This window comes from Chiroxiphia lanceolata, chromosome 25, assembly GCF_009829145.1.
Source record: "Chiroxiphia lanceolata isolate bChiLan1 chromosome 25, bChiLan1.pri, whole genome shotgun sequence".
Classification (NCBI taxonomy): domain Eukaryota; kingdom Metazoa; phylum Chordata; class Aves; order Passeriformes; family Pipridae; genus Chiroxiphia; species Chiroxiphia lanceolata.
In genome coordinates, this window is record NC_045661.1 from 261,127 (window position 1) to 279,065 (window position 17,939).

At 52.9% G+C, this 17,939-nt stretch overlaps 1 protein-coding gene across 5 annotated transcripts; it reads right to left on the reverse strand.

Moving 5' to 3' along the window:
- Positions 1 to 381: 381 nt before the first annotated feature.
- PPARD (peroxisome proliferator activated receptor delta) lies at positions 382 to 17,315 on the reverse strand. Of its 5 annotated transcripts, none has more exons than XM_032710548.1 (8): positions 17,257 to 17,315; positions 14,614 to 14,702; positions 5,949 to 6,177; positions 5,142 to 5,293; positions 4,485 to 4,623; positions 3,712 to 3,914; positions 2,951 to 3,401; positions 382 to 2,566 (listed from the first exon to the last, which is right to left on the reverse strand). In XM_032710548.1, the coding sequence occupies exons 3-8, from the start codon at positions 6,076 to 6,078 to the stop codon at positions 2,319 to 2,321; spliced, it is 1,323 nt and encodes a 440-aa protein (XP_032566439.1). In that variant the 5' UTR covers positions 6,079 to 6,177; positions 14,614 to 14,702; positions 17,257 to 17,315; the 3' UTR covers positions 382 to 2,318. The 5 variants fall into 5 exon arrangements, with proteins under 5 accessions (XP_032566439.1, XP_032566441.1, XP_032566440.1 ...); XM_032710550.1 differs by having other exon boundaries at positions 2,951 to 3,404; positions 5,949 to 6,063; positions 17,257 to 17,293; XM_032710549.1 differs by lacking the exon at positions 17,257 to 17,315 and adding an exon at positions 16,413 to 16,912 and having other exon boundaries at positions 2,951 to 3,404; positions 5,949 to 6,063.
- Positions 17,316 to 17,939: the final 624 nt, after the last annotated feature.

Here is a 17,939-nt window from a genome sequence, read left to right on the forward strand (position 1 = left end):
TCTCTGCAAACTCTTGGGTGTTCAGACACAGCCAAGGGCAGAGCCCAGAGCCAGAATGTGGCCCATCCTTGCCCATCTTGGGGTGGTTTTGGCTGGGCTGAGCTAATTGCCCAGCTCCACCTGCAAGCATTTGGGGCAGCAAGCACCCAGCTCTGAGACTGGGACCCTGTTCAGAAATGGCTCTTTCTGATGCCTTTACATTGCAGGCAGGAAAACCACAGGAGCTATGAGATCTGGGAATAATGGAGACTTGGGAATCATGGCAAATTCCTGGAAATCACAACAAATCCAGCAAATCCCATCACCTCTGCTGGAAACCCTCTCATGGGCAGCCCCCCAGGTGCCAAGAGAAATCCCACAAAGACAGGCTGGACACTAAAAGGTTCTTAAATATTTAATTCAGATTTATTTAAAGTCAAGTCAGTTTGCGGACACTATTTATATTATTAAAAACACTTGGAGGTTTGTACTTCTAGCAAAAATATACATTTCAGTTTGAGGGTTGTTACACTGTTGAGGAAGGAAGAGCAAAAAGTTCCCCAGGTGATGGGCACAAGTCCTGCATGTGGCTGCGGTGGGGATGCCACCAGGGCTTTGGGATGGGCAAATCCCCTGGGCTCCATCCAGCACATGCATATCTCCAGTGCCTTCCCGGAGAGGGCTTCAAAGTGCTTCAGAAATGGTAACTCCTAACGCCCCTGCAAGGTAGGGAAGGGAGGGGCTGGGCAGGGAAACTGAGGCACAGCAAAGGGCTGGAGTGCGGCAGCAGGGGCAGGTTTGGCCATCGCCAGCCCTGTGACGGGGTGGGGAAGCCCAGTGCTCTTCCCCTTTGGGTTTTTTAAAGGAATTATTGCACCAGGGAAATCTGCTACCCTGAAGACGAGGAAAGTAAAATAAAACCGACTAATTTGCTCCCACAACCCCTCCTTGGGGATTTCAGTATTTTAATAAGGCTGCTCAGGACACACAGGACCAGGAGCTGCAGACAGGTAAGTGCTACTTCTTAGGTCAGACACCATCATCCTGAGAGGGAAACTGAGCCCTTCCCGGGTCCATCCTCTCCCCTCGAGCTCAGGTGATGCAGCCCTTCACACTGGGGGCCCAGCCCAGGCAGCACTACGGCATTTCACTACAGCTGCGAGAAGTTATGAGGTAAAGTCCCAAAATGGTGCTGGGTTTAGGCAGACCCTGAAGCCTGGAGCTGTCCCAGCTCTCGGGACAGTGGCAGAGGAGGACTGGCAGCTTCCCTGACCTGGCTGTGCTCTCTGGGAAGCTCCTGCCCCTTGTGAGCATCCTACCCGCTCCCTCCCAGTTTATAAATCCTTGGCATTTATGCTGGGGTTTACAGCTGTAAAGCTTTTTGCAACCAATGCACTAAAGGATCCTTTTGCTCCCCCTCGAAGCAGAGAGCTGGTGACAATCCAGGTCCCTTTCACAGGGCAAACTGAGACAGGACACTAAAGTCTGACCAGCCCAAAGCCACTGACCCTGCACAGACCTTTTTGGTAACTCACAGCTGTGCAGAACAGCCTGTGGAAGCCACAAATTCCAGCCTCTGCTGTGAAGGTGAATTTTAACGAGTCAAATCCTTTCCCTCCCACCTCCCCATCCCTCCTCTCATACTGAGGTGCCAAGGAACACATTCCCTCTGGAATCAGGGTGCCAGGAGCACAAGTTCCCACACAGCACTCAGGAAGGCAGAGCTCGCACAGTCCCTCTGGGAGACAGGAACACACTGCACAGCACAGGGGGCTGCTGCTGAGGGTCCCTGCTAGGACAGCCCTACCCGTGTTCAAATACTCTGGCTTTTCTTTGGGAAAGAGAGAAACATCCTTTCACATCACAACTGTCCCAGACTTCACGGCTCAGGACTATGTCTTCGGAGTGCAAACAAACAAGAAAATACAGACACGCTGTAAGTGCTGCTGCTGGTCCCACCGGACCCCTGCACCTCGCTCGGGTCTCCTCAGGACCAGAGCTCCTCCCACCTTGGGGACCTGGGGTGCTGTAAGAACCCCACTGCCTGTGCCATGTAAACCGGGCGGCTGCTCCAGTGGCCCCGGGAGCAGCTGGAGCTGGGCCGCAGTAACGGAAACAGCAGCTGTGGAGATTTGTTAGTGTGTGTTAACGGAAGCCCTGGCCGAGCAGGAGGCAGCTGCAAATCGTGACAGCATCTTGCCCTACGTACCGTATGTCAGGGTCACGTAGAAAAGAGTTTCCAGTAGAAGAAATGGAAGACACAGGGAAGGGTTTTCTTTGTTTCTGTACAAAGAGTCTTGATGGGAATCCATGGCTTCATTCTCATAAATAACAGGTCCTTAGTACATGTCCTTGTAGATCTCCTGCAGAAGTGGGTGCAGAGATGTCTCTGTCTCTGTCTTCTTGATCTTCTGCACCAGCTGGGCATGCTCCGTCACCAACTGCCGCAGATCTGCCATCTTCTGCAGCAGCTTGGGGAAGAGGTACTGGGCATCCGGGTGGTTGGCCTGTAGGTGAAACTCCAGCACTCGCAGGATGTTGTCTTGGATCTCCTCCACCTGCTTCACGTTCATCAGGCCAGGACGGTCTGTGGAGAGGAAGCACAGTAGCTGCAGGGTCATGGGGCAGCCCTCCAAGGCACATGCTCCTCCTGAGGAAAGGAAGCTGGGGACTGTATCCCACCCACTGTGACTCCAACCTCATCAGCTAGAAAGGGGAGAAGTGCTGCCCACAGCAGCACATAAGAAGGAGATGCCACTTCTACACTCCTTGCTTTTGGTCCAAGCTTGCCAGGCATCACCGCCACAGAGCAGCTTTGGTTTTGGAAGTGTTCAGTTCTCCTCTTCTGCCCCTGACACACTCCTGGCTGACCTCAGGGCCAGCGGCAGCTCAGCCCCCCAGCCCTCTCTGACCCACCTCTAAGTAAGGAGGACTCTTCCTGACTCTGGCATGGCCGAGGGCACCCGCTCACCTCCACACAGGATGATGGCTGCCACAAACAGGGACAGGTCACTGTCATCCAGCTCCAGCGCATTGAACTTCACAGCAAACTCAAATTTGGGCTCCATAATCTCACTGAAGGGCTTGCGCAGGCTACGCAGGAACTCACGGGTCACGAAGCCGTTCCCGTTGGCCACCAGCAGCCCATCCTTGTTCATGATGGATGCCAGCATGGCGAAGATGGCCTCGTGCACCCCGTACTTGAGCAGAGTCACTTGGTCGTTCAAGTAGAGGCCTATGAAGCTGGGGATGCTCTTGGCAAACTCTGTGAGCTCCCGCACAGTCTCCACCGTGGTGCACTGGCAGCGGTAGAAGACGTGCACCCCAATCTCCTTGTAGGGGGGAATGCCATTCACCAGCTGCTTCCACACCAGCCCCTTCTCTGCCTGCCACAAGGTGTCCATGTCATGGATCACAAAAGGCTGCTTGAACAAGAAGCAAGTTAGGAGTCTGCTGTGGGGACTTGAGGTGCCAACTCTGCCCAGGACACTCATGTTTGCCTGCCTGTCCCTGTGCTGTTCCCTGCCTCTGGGACTGACAATGCTCAGGCCACCTGCACCCACCACCACAGCACAAGTCTGCACAGCAATGGGACTTTTCCTAGCGAGGGGCAGGACATGCAGGGCCCAGCTAGCTGCAGGTGGGAACTGGTGCATGTGGAACAGCTATGGCAGGAGAACAGCCCTCTGTGCTGGCCATGGCCAACCCCACCTGCCCTGGGAGGGAACTTACTGGGGTGCTGCTGGCCTTCCCGGTCAGGATACCTCTTGCCTTCTTTTTGGTCATGTTGAAATTCTTCAGGTAGGCATTGTAGATGTGCTTGGAGAAAGCTTTCAGGTCAGCCACCTGCGGGTTCTGGCAGCTGATCTCGCTCGCCGTCAGCCCTGCCACCAGCTTTCTCTTCTCTGCCTCTGGCATGCGCCCGAAGCGGATTGCTGGGGGGGCAAAACCAGTGGGTCAAGACAGGGAGGTGACTCCAGGAGATGCATCCAGAGAGGTAGCAGGTTGTTCTGCCACTGCAGACGGACAGGTCTGCTGGTGAATTCCTGCACAACACAATGGTTCTCCAGGATGCAGCTCCTCCAGCACTGGCACCTTCATGGACCAGCCATTGCTGCTTCCCTCGCACCAGACTCCCATCCCAGTCCTCTGGGCTCTTGCACAAACCCACATAAACACCTTTGCTTGGTCATGACCTAGATGGTTACACGAGAAGTTTTAAAATCCTGGCACAGAAGAGCAATCTGTGTGTCCAATTCCCTCTGGGCCAGTTCATAAGGCACAGCCATGTACCAGCAGCTGTCCTGCATGGTGGGAATGAACAGCCCCTTCTCGTATAGAAGACAGGGATGAAGAGTCAAAAGCTTGAAATATTGTGTTTGAATGATCCTTTGGCAAGGAGAACCATGGGCTAAAGCACAGCCTGCCATATGCACCTTTCATAGGAGGGCAGCTGGCCCCGTGTCACCCAGCCAGTCAGGCCTGTGGTCAGCAGTGACACTCACCGTTGTGTGACATGCCCAGGGAGAGGCATTTCTGGAAGCGGCAGTACTGGCACTTGTTTCGGTTCTTCTTCTGGATCTTGCAGCTCCTCTCACACTTCTCGTACTCCAGCTTCATGCGGATTGTCCGGCGGAAGAAACCCTGTAGGCAGGGAGCAGGGGGACATGGAGCAGCAGTGTTAGGGCCTGTGGTTTGGGACCTGGCTGGTTTCTTAACCCCACGAGCCTCAGGGAGGTTTAGGCAGGTGAGTAGGGGGAGCCCTGGGTCTCTCTGATGCAAGCAGTCTCTATCCCAAGAAGGTTGTGCAGGAAGCACATCCAAGCTGCAGCCAGTGATCCCAGGGGGATAAACACACAGCTCAATGCAGCACAGAAACCAACCTTGAAAAGGAAACTCAGGGGCATTGTGGGGACAGATGGATTTGCCTTTCAAAGTAAAGCATGATGGGGCAAGATTTGGGCCACACGGGTCTCAGCTACCTTCCCAGGGCAGCACTTGCTGCCTGCCTGTACTTGCCACACTCTCTGGACAGGTTTTTTACACTCACTCAATCCCACATCCCTGTTTTGCTGCAAATCTGCTTGTTTGAGGAGGCAGCCCAGTCCCTGGGGTCTAAGCCCTGCTCGGTGCAGCTGAGCCAGCCCTCCCTGCAGACACACCTTGCAGCCCTCGCAGGCGTGCACGCCGTAGTGGAACCCCGAGGCTTTGTCTCCGCAGACTCTGCACTCCACGTTCAGCACTCCCAGGGCCGCCTCCTCACAGCCCACCTGCAGCTGGTCCGACAGCGAGGGAGAGGAGCTCTGTGACACATCTGCAAACACACACAGGGACGTGTCCTTCCACGTTACAGCCACAGGCCCAGCTCCTGGTTTGGCCAGCTCCTCCAGCCATGGGGCTGAGGAGGGATTTCCAGCCCTGTCCTGCCTGCCACTGCCATAGCAGCTGGCCAGTTACCAGGAATCAGGCACTGGCTCCAGGCAGATTCCAGGCATTCATGCCCAGGCAATGAAACACAACCAGCTGATTTTATAATCCTTGGTTGGCTAGCCACTGGCACAGGGCTGCCCAGCTGGAATGTCCAGGGCTCTGGAGGAGCCTCTTCAGCAGCCACAAACCTTCTCTCCCGGCTCCTACAATCACTTTGCACTGAGAACTTCAAGAAGTGTCCAGGGAAGCATTCCCAAGGACCCTAGGAGGCCCCTTGCTCTGAGGCATAATGTTACCTGCCTGTCCTTTTAATTTCCACTCCACAACCCATTGCCAATGGGTGTGCAGTGACCACAGAGCAACAAGTGAGCCTCTCCATGACTTGGCTATTGGTGCATTATTTTACAAAGCGAAGAAATTAAAACCAGCTCAACTCCATTCACAGACAGGTCCTCTGCCCTTGCAGCTGAGCACACTGCCTGGGGGCTGTGGATGCCTGTATGCTCTGGGGGCAGATGAGCTCCCATGGCTCCACTTACCTGTGTAGCTGCTTGAAGGCAGCGAGCTGTCTGGTCCTGCAGTTGGGTCCGAGGCTCTGCTTGCCACCATCACTGCCTCTTCCTCTTCCTCTTCCTTGACCTCAGGTACTTCCTCCTGTAGTTGTTCCATAATTGATCACCCCTCAGTGCCAAGACTGCAATCCCTGTCATAGCTCTGGCATCATCCGTGTCTATCCGAGATGGACCCCACCAGGCTGTTCCTGCTAGCCTGCAGGACACAGGAGAGAGGCTGGGGTCAGTGCTGAGTGCCTGCACGGAGCAGCTCAGCAGCAGGACAGTGTGTGACCAACCACACCCCTTTGCACTCTGGAATAAACATTCTCTAAGACTCAAGGAAGCAAAAACTCACAGAATTGTATTTAAAGGCCAGCAGACAGAACCCAGATGACAAACCAGCTCAGATGCCACCCAGGGACCTGGGGCCCCCATCCTGCAAGTCCCATAGCAGAAACACTGCCCCAGACAACGTCCCCCAGAGCCGCCAGTGCCCTAGGATGTCATGGTGGCAGCCAAGGCCAGTGTCTTTCAGAGCCAACACCTCCAGAAGGGTCAAGGTAGGGCTGGCTTCATCCTATATCCCCATCCAGCCACGGCAGAGCTGGGACCAGGAGCAGCAGCTGACCGGGGTGTTCTGTGCCCATGGGTGGGGGATGCTGGGGGAGCAGGGCTTGATGTAGCAGCAGGCAGAGGCTTAAAGCCCCTGGCCCGTGTGAGCCATCTGCAAGACCGGCTTCCTGCTGGCCCTGCACTCGTGCTCCTTTCCATCACAGCACTGCCAGTTACAGCCTCTGTGTTTGTTTTCACTTGGCTCCTCTGCCAAGAGCTGCTGGGTTGAACGTGTTGCTGTTGCTCTGCGCAGCTGCCGGGCTGTGCTCAGCCACAGGGTCCAGCAGCACAATCCCAACAGCCACACAATCCAACCAGTGTCTTAATCCTGGGTTTCCTGTGGGAGGAATGGCCCCATCCTCCCCCCGCGCTTCCGCTCCTTGTTTGCCTTACTCTATCCCAAAGAGCCCACGAAAAGCTCAAGCTGTGCAAACGATGCATCGCCACTACCACAGCCATTGCAGAGCCATTCCCACCTCCCTCCCAACCATGGGGATCTTGCCTGAGCATCCAGCTTGTGCTGCAACATCCTGGTGCTCATTTACCTCCAGATCTTGATTCCTAAACCGACTCTTGCTTGAGTAATTAATATCTCAAGCCTGGTTTATGTAGAGTTCCATCCACTTCCTTAAAGGAGCTATTTTTAAGCAGAGAAATATCCATCAGGAAAGCCACTAAAATTCAGGTTCTTCCAGGAAAGCCTCAATTTGCAGGCCCAAGTTTAACCAATGCAGCATCTCACAGGGGCCTCATACAAAGGCAACCCTAAGCTCTGGGATGGTCTGTGCCCTGTGCCCAAGCCCATGGCACAGCCCAGGTCTTGCTGGGGGAGGGTGCAGTGACCCAGGACTCCCTGGGCTCGTTTGCCCTCCTGCAGCAGACCCTCATGCCTCACACTTTGCACTTAGGGCTGCAGCCAGTTCCTTGGATTCCTGGAAAGCCGTCAAGGTCAGAGCTCCCTGCAAGATCAAGGAAGCAGCTGAGGGAGAGGACAAAACCTGCAGGTGGGAGGGTGAACACAAACATGTTGCAAAGCCAGGACAAAAGTCACCCCCAGAGCTGGTGCTGCACAAGAGCCTGGGTCTCCCGCAGCCAAAAGGGCTTTGTTTTTCCCCCTCTGCACTGGGAATTCAGACTGCAGGACAGGTGTCTTTGTTTCCAGGAGAGGTACTTTAGTGGCAGCAGTGAGCACACTCCTTGGTGGCAGGAGCAGGCAGAGCACAACACACAAGCTTCAAGCTGCAGGGAGAAGGGCAGAGATTTCTGCCCAGCATAGCCAACCACTCCTTTTTGCCGTCTGGCAGCTCTCACAGAACAGTGATGGAAACAAGGATGAAGACTGTGAATTCCTTCCTAAGTTTCTCCAGAGAATCCAGCAAAGCTGTTTCCCTTCTTCTTCCCACAGGATGGGAATGAGCAAGAGGGCAAACATCTTGTGACGTGCTCTGCTCTTGCCTCAATCCCTGTTCCAAGGAGCTTTGGTAACCCTGGCTGAGCCAGCAGCTCCCTCCCAGGAGCCTGCAGCTGGCAGAGGGAGGGTTTGTTTGCTGGTTCTGGGCTTGGGCTCATGCCTGCTGGCTGCAAACAGCTCGGGCAACAGGTTTGTCTTTCCTAGAAGCTGGCATCTATGCCAAGCTAAAACACTGGTGGGAACAGGGAAAGAGATGTGGCACGAAGGGAGCTAAAAAACAGGAATAAAAGTTAAAAAGAGATAAATCTTCAGTGTGGATTCCCTGCAAGAAGGCAGTACTTCTCCAGAGCTGACCAAGATCCAAGCCTCCAGTTCATCAACCCACAGCTTGTGCTGTGGCCCAGGAGCTCCCCACTGCTGCTTAGTGCATAAACCCTGGAGCCAAGCTCAGAGTTCCCAGGCAAAGCCAAGCACCAAATAAAGGTCCAAACCTCCCAAGGTCAAGTCACAGAGTTGATCTGCTCTAAGTAGTTGTTCAACTTACCGTAAAAGAAGTCACCAGGAACTGTAAAAGGAAACCAATTTATCATGGGAGCACTTCTGACTTGTGTTTTTATTCCTCTGGAAAAAAAGTTAGCCAAATTCACAGCCAACAGAAGCAGAATGGGTGAGATGAGAACTCAGCCCTCCATAGGGCAGTGCTGTGAAGCATATTTTGAATCCAAAATTGACCTGAATCCATACAGGAGATGTGATTATTGCTGGTTGACCACCTCTTGGCAGACTCCCCTCAGGTTGCGTCACTGCTTCCAAGATCTGCTGAACAAGTACCAGTTTCTGTTCCTCCTCCTCCATGTCAGCTACCACCAATAAAAGCCAAATATGAGCTAAGCAGATGCTGCAATACAGGAAAGGTAACTAAGTGTACAAAACAGGAGAGACAAACACTGAAAACATGTTTGTGTTTGTTCCTGGAAGATCAGCATGCCCCCACATTAGCCAATGAGATCTCAGCAGCACTTATTAGATGAGTGCTTCCTCCCTTACTCAAAGTCTTGGCTGCAAGGCAGGCTACACACAAAAACAGACTACTGGAGCTAGATAGGCTCTTCCTTGCCACGCAGCCCTGACCAGGATGGATATTCTGGGCCGGATTTTTCCCCTTGAAGCGCCTGCTCAGATGTTGGGCCGTGCCCCAGAGTCCAGTCCTGTGATTCTCTCTCCAAGCCTGACCACCTGTGTTTCCCCAAGCATGAGCCCAGTTGACTAAGCAGCAGGGTGCTGCCAGAGCTGCCATTACCGTGCTGCTGCTAATTACTCAGGGACACGTGACACGGTGCAGGAGATTCCCTCGACTGCCTTGAGAAGCCAGGCTTGCCAAAATGAATCACACATATGCTGCGTGTTTTAACTCACCCACTTCCTGGGCATTGAGGGGAAAAAAAAACTTGTTAAAAAGATTACAAAACTCAACGGATTCTTCTCCTTTCATACCATGATTGATGCTGTTACCCAAAAAAGGTCACAGGACTTTGCTGCAAAAGGAACTGCTTTCTCGCCTGTGCTGGGTTTGTTAAGAGCACAAGAGGTATCGCAGACATAGGAACGAATCAGACTTTGGGCACTGAACTCTCAGCCATGTGCAAAGGAGGGTCTGCCAGGCTGCTTGGCCCCCAGGAGCTCCAGCAGGTCCAAGCATGAATAAGATATGCTCGGAAATCTAGAGATGGCAGATTACTGAGAGACAGAGGAATCATCCCTCCACAATTTCCCAGCTGAGAGACTCTCTGCCCTTATCAGGCTCTACGGCTGCCACTGGCAGAAGGGCAGCAGCAGGACATGCAGGGAAGAGCTGCACAGTTGTTAGCTCTTACTTGAAGTGCTGCTCCACAACCTTCAGCAAATTCAGTCAAGTCCCATACCTCCATTTCCTTCATCATCAAAAAACCCACAAACAAAACCAAGACTCACCACAAAAAAACAAACCTGGGACTTCTACAGTGCTTCATTCCTGATCCTCCCCCTTGCTGCGTTAGCTCACAGAGACAGAACGTTTTGGAAGTGCAGAGCAATCGATCAGTGCCAAGTGTCATTGTTTATTCCTGTATTATGGATTTTGGCACCTGTTCGCAGTCACACTTGCAGGTCTGGCCCGCCCAGCCCCCAGTCAGCACCCCACACTTCTCGTGACCACCTTCTCCTGTTATACATTCCTGTACGAGCCACTTCCAGGAAGACTTTCAGCAAATAAACGGGCGCATCTCATTCTGACAACTGCTGACTGGCATTTGTGCTTTGCTGTCAACTCACACCAGCCCAGAGCACCCAGGCCAGGAGGGGCATGTGGGTCTGACCCACTGGAACAACAGCAGCCAGGAAACAAGCAGGTACTGGAAAGGTGACAGCACTGGGGCTTCTCAGTGCTGGAAACAGAACAGAAGTGCTGCTATTTGAGAAGAGCACTAAGACTGGCAAGGAGAGAGAATCATCCCCCCAACAGCCCAGGGCACAAGCAGAGGTGGCTGTGAAGCTGTGGTAATGCTTTGGCATCACACTGCAAACCCAGCACACACATGCTAGAGAAGCTGTCTGGGATATACTCCCCTTTCCTTTACCATACTGAAGGTGAGGAGAGGTTGGGGCCTCAGAACTCACTGAACCACTGTAAGATGATGCTTTCCCATACTGCTGAAGTTCTCTTGGCTGTACTCCAGGGCTGCTGGTTTGCTTAAGGACCTCTTGTCCTCCCGAACCTGAGCAGGACACGTGGAAGGATCTGGTTTCAGGAACATCAGTAATTATAGAACAGGGTTGATGAGGGAGGAGCTCACGGGAACAGCAACACCACTTCCCAAGGCAAACACTGGGCACAGGGTGTTACAGACTCAGAGTAGCACTGAAATGGAACTCCAGGAAAGTGGCAAGTGGAACAAGCTCTGGCTGCCAACGGGAGCGCTGATGGTCAGTGAGGCCATCATTTGGCAGTGCTGCACACACCAGGACCCAGCTTAGCTTTCCCCAAAGTCTCAGTGTCACCGGGACAGCAGCAAGAGTCACCTCTGCTTTGGATGAGGCAATCAGCTCCCCAGAAAAGCAATGGGGGGCAGAAAAGCAGCAGCGGGCCGAGGCATCGCTCGGGATCACACACACGTGTGTGCAGCCTTCTTTCTGGAGCCAAACACCCAGCAGGCCCCTAAGTTTTATTGCAAGGCTGCCAGTGCTCCCAGGTCCAGGAAAAAACCCACAAAACCAGTAGCAAGCCTTCTCCTCTTTGCAGCGACAGATTTAGATCCCATGGGCTAACCAGGAAAAAAAAATAAATCCATCAGCCTGTAAATTTTGTTATGTTTACACTTGGACTCACAGAAAAGTGCTATTGGTTTTGTAGACCTTAGCAAAATATCCTGGGCACCAGCCATGCTGCTCTAATCCCAGGATGCAGCTGACAGAGAGCAATTGTGCCCAGGCACAAGTTCCGATGATTCAGCAGGGCCAGGGAACACGTGCCAGGGAACTGAGATAGATCAAACAGATCCCTGCATCTGCTGTAGCTCCACTTCAACCACAGAGCAGGAAAACAGAGGGGTCCAAGTCTAACTGCACAGGTCTCCATGGGAAAACCTCCAGAGAACATCAGAATCACTTTGCTACACAAACTAGTTCAACATCCTCTCAGGGAACTAGATGGGAATGCTGTTTCCTTACTATTTTTGGCCACATTCACATAGCAAGAGCCGGCTGGAGAACAGAGATTTCCCTGCACTTTCAGCAGTGAAATGAGCAGCAACCATGTCAGCATAATTCTGCCAAGAGTCACAGTGTGTTCTGACCATTTGAATTTCTGCACCAGCCCCCAGAAAACAAAACATTTGAGCAAAGCATTAATACCTTTCATAACATCCTTGTGTCTTTGGCACTGTCTTGAGAGTACAAGGCGAGCTGCAGTGGTCCACAGCAAGCCAACAACTACTGTTTCCCAACACAACCAGCTACTGGGAGCCTAGTGGGCTCCACAAGTTCACGCTCACAAACAACCCTCTTCCAGAGATCCCCATGTCCCTAAGTCCCACAATACAACACCTACCTCATGGACATAAGAACCCATGGACATTTTCAGAGATATGGGACTGATCATCAGCCCTTATGGGGTTAACAGCTTTCAAGGGCCAACATCTCTAGCAGAATCCATATAACCAACTTAAAGGTGAAAAGCTGATTTGAGCATTTTCAGAAATGTCTCAGATTGCATTATGATGAAACCAAGAGTTGCATTAAAAAAATGTTTGTAACAAGTCAGGCAGGATAGAGATTTGAGCTTAGGTTCCCATCAGCAAGGTGGCTGCACAAAGCATTGGTTATTTTGAAGCCATCTCAATGGACCTCTCCTCAGCTTGACAAAGCTTTTCCTGAGGAGACATTCATTAGGCAGGCATGTGGTTCACAGTAAAGTCTATCTAAACAGCTCATCAAAGAAACACTTCCCTATCAATTCATTTGCCCTTTCAAATCACCAGAACCATTCCCTGTCTCCATCCCACATCTATGTTATGGGTTGAACATGCAAGTTCTGGTTTTTGCTCTTCCAAGCTGCAGTTTGCAGACCAGGGCAAACCAGGAAATACATTGACAGAAACCATTCTGTTAGCATGGAGGTTACCTGGCCGTGGCTATGCCCCAGCCCAGACATGGGCTCTGTCTTGACCCAGCACCATGAGAAATGTTCATGCTTCTGGCTTGTGCTTTCATCCTGTCACTTCCTCCTTGGTCATGATTCCCCTGCAAACCACAGCCTCCCCAAAACTCAAACCTTCAAAGCAGAACCTGTCCATGGGGTCCCCAGGGAAGCACCCTGACAGTCACACGTACTTTGGAACCCTTTGCAAAACCAGATGGAAAGACCTGACCCAAATGATCACAGATGTTCACAAGCTCTTGACTAAGCTTTGCAGGACACAGACATTTTCCAGATACTGTGATCCAAACAGTGAATATTAGAGCATTTCAAGAAGTCATCCTGCAACTGAGATACATCTCAAGCCAGTTCTACTCTGAACCCTTCCTGAAATCAAGCAGGGCTCTGGTGAATGTCACCCCAAACCATATATTTTGGGTGAGATACATTTCACAATCTCCTTGACCAAAAGGACTCATAGTGGCATCAATCATTCCATTCTAAACCCTGCTTTGAGAAAGTAATTTCCCAGGCATTCTGCCAAGGCAAGCACATTTCAGAGTATTAACAAAAAAATAAAACTAGCTCTACAGAAAAATCTCATTTGTACTCACTATGGAAATGACTTCTGCTTGTCTAGACTTTCCCAGGGTCTCCAAAATTACTGCAGCAGTGCTAAGCAGTGTATCTCTGAACACAGACACTTCTAGAAAAGCAGAGATTGTTCTGCAGCACCTGATGAGAAGCAGTGAACACAGCCCGACAAATCCACAGGTATCAGTTTGTTCCTGCTCTAAGCAACAGAGCCAGTAAAAAACACAACCCCCCGACATCTCTAAAATGTCATAGTCAAGGCAAACCAGCCTGGCAGCAAATAACCTTTCAGGCATAAGCACTGTAACATCATCTCACCCAATTAAAACACCATTTGCATGTCAGGTTCTGCTGTTCGAAGGACACCAAGAGTCTTTTGTCATGCTAATTCTGCAGTCTCCAAGAACATTTGCAGATTTCCAGCTCATAATTCAATAGCCACAGATGAAATATTCCCCAAAAGGCAACAAGATGTACTGTACAAAAATACATATTTGTCAAAAAGCATCACGCAAAAGAGACGGAGCCCATCAACACCAGGAAGCAATTCTGTAAAACAATGCTCTTCTGATCAGCAAAGCCTCACGGGGCTCATTACAAAATCCTCTCCATATGCTGTGAAGATCCTTGGAAGTTTGTGTCTTGAATATCAGAACAGAGACAGCATAACAGTTGCACGAACTTGACACAGAAATCCACAAGAGCTGAACACCTCAGACCTGTGTTGTGGCAAACACACACCCACAGCCACGTGCAGACAGCCTCGGCACTGCCGGAAGCCACACACGGTGTCCCAGTGCGGGGACTTCAGTGAAGCCTTCCAGGCATCACTTCAGAGGTCTGCAGGCAGGAGGGTGTCCTGCCCGATCCCACCGACCAGCTCCTCCAAACCCCTACCCCGGCTCTGCCGTGACCGGCTCGGCTTTGTCCAGCAGACGTCAGCAGTGCCACGCGTGTCGGATCGGTGCGTGATTGGTTACCCACATACAGCCCCGGATCTCATGTGCCCTCCCCAACCTAACAGGAGCCAATTTCAGTCATAATCATCAGTGAAACAATGAAATATTATGTCACTATGCTTTGACAAGCAAGAGCCAGCTGAGAAGAACAGGATTAGACCATGGTCCTCACAACGTACTTCTCAGATCATATTCATAAAAATCATATTCAGAAACTGAACAAAAATAAGGTATAGAGTTTAAATTTACAATGAAATTTAAGAACATTTAAGCTCCTGGACGCAAGTGAAACTTGCTGAAAGCAAACTGCTTTTCCCAGGCTCTTCCCTGTCCCAAGTTTATAGAAACATACGTAGGATAAGTGCCTTGGTCAGTCGCCTGCATGTGAAGGGAAAGGGTTACCTCTGTGGAGCTGCTGTCCCTGTCTGCCTGTTGTCGAAAGCCACCGCTCGGTCACCATGTCAGCACGGAGAGCCAAAACCTGGAGCAATCTGCAAGAGGACAGAGCGCGGATTTCCACGGCTGTGCTGAAGGCCAGATATTTATGCTGCTGGGAGCACTGGGCTGGGTCCAGCAGCAGCTCTGAAATTTAAACACACACTCCCTCTACCGCAGGCGGTCACAGCATCTGCCCCAGGACTGGGAGGTAGAGCAAACCCCTGGATGTCCCAGCAGAGACAGCCCCAACCCCTCACCAGGCTTTGAGCATCGAGATGTCACCTTTGCCTTATGTCACTTGCAGTTAGAGGCTGATGACCCTGAGCTTTTCTGACAATACACGAAGCTGATGCTAAAAAAGGGTCTGTGGTGGCCGTAAGGTGGCTTGTTTACTCAGCTTGCTTAATCCACCTTCAGGAGGCTGCCAGAAAGTTCCTGCAACTTTAATGAACTTCCCTCTCGGGTGGCTGAAACTTAAGGATTGACAGAGTTCATTCGCTCTTCTTGGTTTTCCTGATAACTTTGCCTTATACGAATTTCCAGATCAGAAAAACAGTAAGAGACCAATGCTAGAAAAGAACGGCTTATGAGGCTTTGAACTAGAGGACTTAGAGAAAATATGTCCTATTTTTAGACAGTTATGCAGACTGACTGGACTAAAACATTAAACAAAGATGTTGTGAACATGATGCTATTTGCACCCACATACCCTCCTTGACATTACCCAGGCTTAGCTGCTCCTCCCACCCCAATAGAAAAGCCCTGTTTCCTATTTCTGCCCCCAACACGGGATGACTCGTGAAGCAGCCGAGCACCAGCAACAAACCAGTGTCACCAGCCCCCACCAGGACGGGCAGCTCGGCAGTGACCTGCGAGTGCCGGGCTGAGAGTGAGCCCCTGGTGTCACCTGCCCTTCTGGCTCTGACATGGCACCAGGAGCTGCAGCTGCTCAGGAGAGGATGAAAAAAGGATGCAAATCCCCTGCCCCAAAAGCCAAGGCTTTCAGCACACCGGCCTGAGTGTGGCGGGTGTTCCCTACAGCACCAAGCAGATCAGGTACATCCAGGGGAGGTCACAAGTGTGAGACCCAGAAATACGACCCCAGTCCCTCCCACTGGAGCATCACTCTCATCAGGACTGCCAGTTCTTGTGGTCAGTGGTGTCAAAGTCACAGCTCCCCTTGCAGGCAGCAACTGCTCTCCTTTAGAGGCAGGGCAGGAGCCTCTGCTTCAGTGGGGCCATAAAATGGCCCTCGAGAGCTTCACTTTTGCAGCAGTGCATTACAGCCAGAGCACGTTCCTCATCCTTTCTCTCCCAACATGGAAGACAGTTTTTCTAAATAATCCTGACAAAATTTCTCTTTAACCTTCCTAATGAGGAACAATAAAGTCATTCCAGCCCCAATGGCACATCGGGAATTGGCTTCCTCCACCTGCAGTAAAGCCCATCAGCATAGCCTTGACACTGTCAACAAGGGCTGAATCACACACAGGGAGTGCACAAATCACACCCTGAGCTCTCTCCCATCACAGACCAGTGCTTTGCTGCTGCTGCTGCCAGAGATCTGAGAATTAAACCTAAATGACTGGCTCACCTTGCCCCGCTCAGAGTTAAATGCCAGGACATGCCCAATCACACCACACACAAGGCAACACTTGCACCAGCTCAGCAGGGTATGGAGGGAACCTGCCAGCACATCCCTGCTGGACTCTTCCTCTGATGTCCCTGGCTGACACATGGTAAGTCACCAGGAAAACTCCCACCTCAGCACAGCCTGGAGCACGTTTGTGCAGAAGAGGATCCTCTGCCAAAGGCAGCAAGGGATTTGCATGGAGAGGGCTGTGGAGAGGAGAGCAGAGCAGAAACGAGAAATGGGACATGGGCTGCCTCAACCCATGGGTCACTGGTTTAGAGACCAACACTGCAACCTGCCCTGGGATTCCAACTGAGGAGTGGCCACCGCTCAGAACCCTCTGTATTGCCACGAGGGATGTTGTCCAGACCCTGCAGCACATCCAAAGCTTTCTTGCCTCTCTGCCCACCCAAGTCTGTTCACAGGGGCTTTTCCAACATGTGGGGGCTCAACAGATAGATTCCTTCCCAAAAAGCATGTCCTTTATCTGGGATCTCAGGGAAAGCAGGAGCAGAACATGGAAATATGAGGGATGGGAAAGAACTCTCAGATCCTTCTTCCTTGAGCAACACCTCACCAGATGCTCTGCTGACTGACCATCCTGACCCTCTTGCTTCTCCTCCTTCCAGCCCCAGACCCCAGCAGCGCCCCTCACTGGTACCCTCAATCCCCAGCCCAATTCCCCTCTGCCACCTCACCCTGCCCAGAAGATGGGCACTGTCCCCCTCAGCCTCCTCCCGTGTGGGCCACGTCCCATCCTCTGTCTGCCCTGATTTCCCAAGCAGGAACTACAGCCCGAACCCTCAAGTCACTGCCATGCCCCGCGCCCCAGCTCCTCGTACCAACGTCCCCTCTGCCCCAACCCCTGTTCCTCACACCTCACAGCCCTGTCCCAGCCCCTGCCCCTCACGCCCCCCGTTCCCCTCACAGCCCTGTCCCAGCCCCTGCCCCTCACGCCCCCCGGCCCCGCTCACCTCGCGCACGGCCCCGCTCGCGCCGCCGCCCCCCCGCCCCGCGCGTCACCGCGCGCCCCCTGACGCCACCGCACCCCGCGCGCGCGGCCAATCGCGGCGGCCGCCGGGGCCTCGCGCCCGCGTCACCACGGCAACGGCCCCGCCCCGCGCCGCACAGCCCCCTGCCGGGCACCGTCGGCACTGCGTCCCCCGGCGGGCGCGGGGCCTCATGGGAAGTGTAGGCGCTGCCCGCGGGGCGGGCCGGAAGGGGCGTGCGGAAGGGCGGGGCGTGTCCGGCGGGCGGGAGGCGCGGGACGCGGGGCCTGTCCGGGGGGGCGGCCGACGGTGTCCCCACGGCTCTGTCTCGTGGCTCTGTCCCCCGTGGCTCTGTCCCCGCGGGTCGCTTCCCCGCGGCGTCCTCTGCGACCTCCGGGACCGCTGCTTCGCCACAGAGCGGCGTGTGCTCAGAGCGAGCGCGGAGGGCGGGCCGCGAAAGGCAGCGCGGGGAGAGGGGGCGGCGCCGGCGCGAGCCGGGGACCGTGGGGAATGTAAACACACAGAAATCATTCCTACACCCCTCAAATCGTTGTTAATTGGAACCCGATTCCCTCATCTCTGTCCTTGTTTTTCTTGGCTGGAAAACCTGATGATCCCAACTGGCTACTTTTAGGGTGGTTTTCTTCCACAGCTCCTTTCTCCCGGCT